The sequence below is a fragment of the Gadus morhua genome, chromosome 17, assembly GCF_902167405.1.
Source record: "Gadus morhua chromosome 17, gadMor3.0, whole genome shotgun sequence".
In the NCBI taxonomy this organism is placed as follows: Eukaryota; Metazoa; Chordata; class Actinopteri; order Gadiformes; family Gadidae; genus Gadus; species Gadus morhua.
In genome coordinates, this window is record NC_044064.1 from 13,333,330 (window position 1) to 13,340,829 (window position 7,500).

General features: G+C 46.6%; 1 protein-coding gene across 1 annotated transcript in view; it reads right to left on the reverse strand.

Annotated features, from left to right (window-relative positions):
* npy2rl (neuropeptide Y receptor Y2, like) overlaps positions 1 to 7,500 on the reverse strand; it is a 31,755-nt gene that overhangs the window by 7,225 nt on the left and 17,030 nt on the right. The window contains exons 2-3 of the mRNA XM_030337810.1: positions 6,424 to 6,638; positions 5,756 to 5,888 (exon numbers count right to left, since the gene is read on the reverse strand). Coding sequence (XP_030193670.1) covers positions 5,756 to 5,888; positions 6,424 to 6,624 — 334 coding nt within the window. The 5' untranslated portion in view covers positions 6,625 to 6,638. The remainder of the gene's footprint in view (positions 1 to 5,755; positions 5,889 to 6,423; positions 6,639 to 7,500) is intronic.

Sequence of the window (7,500 nt, forward strand, 5' to 3'; positions counted from 1 at the left end):
TTGTGCATCTATTTAAGAAATCATGCAAAACAAACACAATTCGATTTGAGCCAGAGGGAACGCAGCGGCGCCATGTGTGTTCTCAAAAGTCTCCCTTTGAGAAACCCTTTCACACACTTTTCTTTTTGCACTTTGTCGATGTAAAGTGCTTTGTTCTTTCACTCGGAACCTTTCCAAACAAATCTGGCACGGATCTCGTGAAACTCGATGGGAACTCACTATCAATGAAATTCCGATTGTTTCGGAATCTCTAAATTCAGACTTTCCAAATTCGGGCCGATTCCGACACGATTCGAGGGTCGTGGGATCGGTCTGTAAACCCCCGTGTCATGTGACATGGTCAAAAGCTTGCAATGTTTCAACTAGAAGGTACCACAATGCCCTCCCCCCCTCCCGATGTAATGCCTAGCGTCTGTCAATGTTTTCACCGTTGAACTTAGGGTAAAATATTGCCAACTGACATGGGGACCTTGCTTTTTTTAAGTACTATTGATAAGAAATGTCAATGCATGAATTAAGATGACAATGTCTTTATTTTTTGTGTTTTTAATTTATGTATGAATGTAATGTTGTGAATCTATGTGATCGGAATAAAAAAAACAAAACGTAACTAAATGAATCCTCTCTTATCACCAAGAAGCACCGGGAAAACATTCTGGATTAAAAGGACGTCTGGATTCTGCATGGTTCTTGAACAGAGAAGCCACCGCTAGCTTCTGCCCAGGACATCTTTTTCCATTCACGATGAACCGTGAGCACATTTCCAGTTTGTTGACGCGCAAGTTTCAGCGGACAGTGGGCTCGACCACAGACTAAAATGGGTCAACTGTTTTTCCTATCATCATCACAGGGGTTAGCCAAAATCAGCACTGGCCTAGTTACACACTTCAGCATTTCACCGACATGTGGAGACAGCAATTTGTTGAGGGAGTAGGTTGGCTTGGCTGGAAGATCTCGGCATGTGACAAGATAGGGAGTGAAACATCTTGTCTTCCACAGGGAGTGGACTTTATTCAACCCATTGATCATTAAGTGGTTGTCAGTGTCTATTTGTGTAGATGTCATTTATTTGGATGTGAATTGGTCTTACAAATCTAATGCAAATACATTCATGCAGTACAAATCTATATGTATGAATAGTCTGACTGCAGTAAGGACTCAGAGGTATCCATTGTGTCTTTTTGGCTGCTTTCCAATGCACTTAGATGTAAAGCTGAGTAACTCTGGTCCCTAAACTGTGGTATCGGCAGGCAGATTAGCTAGGGCCGCAGTCCCTTCGAACCACAAATCAGGGGCTCAACCGGGATTTAACATTCTACAACGTGAAGTCCCTGCACGCCTCGCATGTGAATATGTAGAGAACGAGCAAGGCTGGTGAGAGGATGAAAGAGATAAGGGAGGGAACATTGACAGAATTATGCATGAATGAACGATGTGTTCCTTTAAGGAGCACGGCAAAGAGGTGGGATGCGCGGGGAGAAGGCTAAAAGATGGATGGAGGGAGGTGGAGAAGGAGCAGGGAGTATGTGCCATTGCAGGAATTATACGGATTAATTTTGCCTGTGCCCTCAGCGAAACAACACTGAAAATAAATGAACAGATAACAAAATAGACGACGCATCCAATTAATTTGTGTTAAACCTCAGTGAGAGGCATCATGGCAATGTCTTACACTGGGAGGTGGAGGAGGAGGAGGAGGAGGAAGAGGAGGAGGAGGAGGAGGAGGAGGAGGGGGGGGAGGGGGGGAGGGGGGAGGCCAGGGTCCGGGAGAGGAAGGGAGAGAAGGGGAGATCAGGAGAGATGAAGAGCAAAAGGAGGAGAGACAGGGAGGGGGAGAGAAGGAGAAGAAAAGAGAGAATAATGAAGAGCAAGAGAGAGTGAGAGCTCATTTACATTTGTGAGCTGCTTAGTTGTATCTGCGTTCTGTACTGAACCGCACAAACTTAACTCCACCAAAAGTCTACACCCAACTAACTGATCTCCGGGGTCGGCTTAGCTCAGGAGTTGTCTTGTAACCGAAAGGTTGCTAGTTCGATCCCCGGCTCCTCCTCCGAGTATCGATGTGTCCCTGAGCGAGACACTAACCCTAATTTAACCCTAACTGCTCCTGACGATCTGGCTGTCGCCTTGCATGGTTGACTCTGCCGTCGGTGTGTCAATGTGTGTATTAACCGATATAAGTCGCTTTGGATAAAAGCGTCTGCTAAATGCCCTAATTGTAATTGTAATCTCCAACCAAACATGGTTCGGTCAAAGAACAAACACAAACCATTACTACCCGAATCCGCAGATCTTTCAGACTACTTGCCTCTTGCCCCCGTATTGACTAACACTACGAACTATTACTCGCGACCACTTACTGAGTTCTCAAGAATGATCAGTAACTCGCTGACACCAAGAACAGAACATGCTAGAAGGAGCCCGATGTGAAAGTAATCTATGTAATCCCGGTGTGAAAGTAATCTATGTAATCCCGGTGTGATTGTGAACGAGGTGAATCAGAGCTGGGACCACTCACACGCCCTGAGGGCGACTCCTCAACGTGTGTCATATAGCTCCGTAGAGTTAACTTGTACATGAGGGGGCGGGGGGGGGGTTGTTAGCGCTGGTGTTGGTGTCTCTTTGCCAGCATAAACATGAGAGTTAGAATGTGTGTAAGCTCTAGCGGGTTTGTTAGCATTAGCATGTACGTTAAGTGTCAGCATTTGTTTACCGTTGGAACGCTGGCTCCGTTGCAGCGTGGCCACCGCCGATCAGAATGCATCAGAATTAGTAGTTGGGAATATTGGACATTGTACCTATAATTCCTCACTTGAATTCCCAAAACTGTCTTTTTAATTATGTGTAAATTGTGTGTTTTGGTGTGTTGGAAACATATATGCATTGTCTGTTCTATGTTGCCCTTTTGGCCAGGTCTTTCTTGGAAAAGAGATTTTAATCTCAATGAGACTTTCAACTGGTTGAATAAAGCTTAAATAAATTGTAAATAAAATGATTCGTCCGCCGTTGCGGCACCCAACGGTGACGCAGCTAATTACTACTGCAAGAGCTCGCCTTAAGCACTAGGGGGCCTGTGCTCGGGGCCCAGCAGGACGCCATATAAACAAGCAAGGCGTTTAAGAGCCTGGGGCGCATTATCTGCTTGTTTTGACACATGGAAGACAGATGCTAGGCTTCTCTAGTGGGGAAAATTGACTTAATTATCATGTTCGGTGGAGTGGTTTCGCGGACAAATCTTTAAAAAAATAGCTAACGATTATCATCCATCCTCAGCGACTGCCTCAAACACAGGGGGCGATTACGCACCATAAGGGCCGACCGACGTTAATGTCAATTGGTTTGGATGGCCGGGGAAAAAACTCTTGAGTCTGTTTCAGCCAACCACCAATGAAGATGGCTTGTTTTACCAGGGGCCCTACTGTTTCAAGCGGCTTTGTGCTCAGCCGCTGGAAGCTCAGTCTCTTTGTACTAAAATGGACTGTGAAAAGCAACCAGCGGTAATATATGTATTAGTATTTGCAGATACGATCATGAAGATATGACTAGAGACTGGTGTGTGGAGCAGACGGACTTGAACACCGCATAATAGCTTCTTTTCTGAAAGCGCATTATGCCCGACGCGGTTCAACAGGTCGAGGAGCGGAAGAGAGGGAGAGCGTCTGTTTCACTTAGCCATTTTGCTGTCTCCTGAAATTATCCAAGCTTTCTCTGTCTGACATTATAACTTTCTTTTACTTTAGTTTCTCCTCCTCCTTTACTGCCCTTTCCCCCCTCTCTCTCTCTGTCTCTGTCTCTGTCTCTGTCTCTCTCTCTCTCTCTCTCTCTCTCTCACTCTCACTCTCTCTCTCTCTCTCTCTCTCTCTCTCTCTCTCTCTCTCTCCCTCCCTCCCTCCCTCCATCCCACGGATTATGTGGCTCTATCGGGGGCAGAGGTTAGACAAGAGCCATCACAGGGAAATAGCATATAGAACATGACAGATGTTTGAGTCATCAACCACAGGCATGCACGCACACACGCAGAAACACACACACACACACACACACACACACACACACACACACACACACACACACACACACACACACAGGTCTCTGGATAGTTGAATGTCAGATCGCTCCCAGCACTCGTTGCAATAATAGAAGAGGAAAAACTGTTCTGTTCAACTATTATGTCTACCGTGTGTGTATGTGTGCGTTTGTGTGACGGCGAGGGAGTTTGCCAACAGAACTCATCCCTCACACAATCGGACTGAGTCGTGGTAGACAGAGCAGGGGGTTGAAGGGCTTTCTCAGGAGCAGAGCTCTCCTACAAGGCTGGACTGGAGATCACCGGAGAGCTGGGTGTGTGCGCCGAGACGACACGCTGCCAACTCACATTCAGTTCAACATGGACAGAAGTCTACCGCATGACGCACCGACCAATAGATTCTCAGGAGCAACCAGACAGCAACCAGTGTTGCATGACTCATGGTGATCGATATTCACACAGGACCACTCTCTAAAATACTGATACAGTCTACTCCAAGAAAACCACCACCTGAGCACTTCTTGAAATAGCGGGATTGCTATAAAAGCCTACCTCCGCTAAAATTGCTACAACCGCGAGCTATCGTTCCAGCTAGTGCCCACACACAGCTCCTGCATGGCTGGTGAACACAATTCCCAAACTCATCACGAGTGCAGACCGCTTAAAGCACACCGAATACCACTTCAATCTAAACTTCGACTGCGAAGAAAGTATACTGCACTGGTCCCAGAGACCGTTTTCTATGTTACACTGCATGCACTGACTGGTTCTGTTTTAGCGGTTGCCACTAAAATAATAGCTGGAAAGATGAATCGGGTGGATGAATATTCATGTGTGGGGGGTCGTTTCGGCTCAGCGGCTGTGACGCTCGCAGCCGCTCACGACAGACCAATGACTTTCCAAATTGATTTCGGTTATTTCACGGTTGCCGGTGTGTCAGCAATGTGTACTGCAGGGTTTTTTTCATTTGTTTTGCTTCATCCCTTGAAACGGTGTTAATGCTCTCAAAGCTCCAGGGGCCTTTGCCCAAATAGCTCCCAGCACCAGGGCTCACCTGCAAAAGGTCCTCGCTCACCCGCTACATCTGACGCATGCCTCATGCAAAGTTGTGGCTGACATAAAAAGTAATTGCCCTCATAACGATTATTTCCGGCGAAATTGTGTCAATATGTTAAATGTTGCGTCTGGCCCTCAATCATGCATTTGACCCTGGAAACGTTCCACATTTCAGCCTTTTGTCTAGCTCACTGAATGCCATTGTGTATCAAACGCAATACTGTGCCAGATGCCGATATCAACAATATGGGGTTTTAAATCACACATTGCACTCACATTTCCAGGGAAATTGTTACTGTGTAAATGTTATTTACCTCTTACACCACAGCAAACAGAGAATTGACACAACATAGTACAATAGAATAAAAAAAATATAGGAAAATGCAGAATGAGTGCTACACTTCAGACTTCCCCTCACTGGATATATTCTTGGTATCTACGCCTGAAAGATTTGACAACTTAATGGAATATTGTGTAGGTGATGATTGTCACAATGTAACATGTTTTTGAGAGAACTATCCAACTGACAAGCAACATCATTTGTTTGGATCAGAATAACGTATTCAAATGTTAATTGTGCAAAGTGTAAACACTTGGACTGACTCAATAGATGGAGGTGCCCAGTGGTTTTGAGGTGTGCACACATGTGTCCTGTTTGTGTATGTGTCTCACCGACAGCCAGGTTAGCGATGAAGAAGTTGGTGACGGTGCGTAGCGTCTTGAAGCGGTAGATGACGTAGATGACCAGGGAATTACCCAGAACCCCCAGCACTATGATGGTGCTGTAGGCTAGGATCAACACCACCTGCAGCACACACACACACACACACACACACACACACACACACACACACACACACACACACACACACCAAAAATAAACATAAGAAACCACTTAGACATAAGAAAACTAGAAAGAATCGTACATGTATATTCTACCTGCCCGTCTACCTGTCTGTCTGTCCCTCTCTACCTCTACTCCCAGTATCTCGGTTCTACCTTTCTGTCTACCTATTTCTCTCTCTACCTGTCTGTCTCTCCCCCTTTTGTTTGTCTACCTGTCTGTCTACCTGTCTGTCTGTACCCGTACTCCCAGTATCTTGGTGCTACCTGTCGACCAGCCTGTCTGTCTACCTGTCTGTCTGTCCCTGTACTCCTAATATCTTGGTGCTACCTGTCGACCAGCCTGTCTGTCTACCTGTCTGTCTGTCCCTGTACTCCTAATATCTTGGTGTTACCTGTCGACCAGCCTGTCTGTCTACCTGTCTGTCTGTCCCTGTACTCCTAATATCTTGATGCAACCTGTCGACCAGCCTGTCTGTCTACCTGTCTGTCTTTACCTGTACTCCCAGTATCTTGGTGCTGTCCTCCATGCCGGTGAAGCCGGCGCCGTCAAACTCAGCCAGTGAGGGCAGCAGCGAGGCCACGCCCCCTGTGCTGGCGCCGTAGTCATGGTAACGCAGGTCACTAGGGCCGTCGTCGGGTGGCGTGAACAGGGTGGGGTCGTCCTCCGTGGCATTGGCTTGGTTGAAAACCTCCATGGCCAATCATCTGCCTGGGATGGAAACAAGAACACACACACAAACACACACACACACACACACACACACACACACACACACACACACACACACACACACACACACAGATATGAGTCCACACAAATATTATTATCGGCAGTTTGGAGACTATATTTATCCAGAGTGCCTTTCCACACCACTGGTAAATGCAGGGAATTTAACCAAAAAAGCCTGCTCTTCTCTATACAGGGTTGGCATTGGTTAGGGGTGAGGGAGAGAGAGAGGGAGAGAGAGAGAGAGAGGGAGAGAGATATAAAAAGACACAGAGATAGAGAGGGATAAAGGTAGAGAGACATGTAGAGACACACAAAGCACAGATACATGTAGATGTGTATATATATATATATTTATAGAGAGAGAGAGAGAGAGAGAGAGAGGTATAGATAGATAAATGCATACAGTATATATATACAGTATTGTAGCGACCACTGGCATGGGCCCTTGTTCCGGGGGTCCGCGCAGGGGATCCTGGGACCCTCTGAGTCCGTTGTAGCTGTGAGGTTAAGTGGGGTAAATGGGTGGGGGTTGTTCGTTGTTAGTGTGTACGTTGTGTGTCGTTCTGTCGTCATGTTGTGTTCATTGTTGCCGCCACCGTTATTGAGAGCGTTATGTTCGTTTGTCCGATGTTTCATGTAACCGTTGCTCTTCAATCGAGGCGGTCTGCTGTCGTGTCGGTGCACGGGGCACAGAGCTGCGGTAAACTAGAACCTGACTCTGTGTGTACGTCATGGCCGCCGCCACAGTATATATAGAGAGAGGAAGAGGAAGAGAGAGCAACAGTATATATAGACAGAGGAAGATGAAGGGAGAGCAACAGGTGATCTGTGTGCGTTGAGC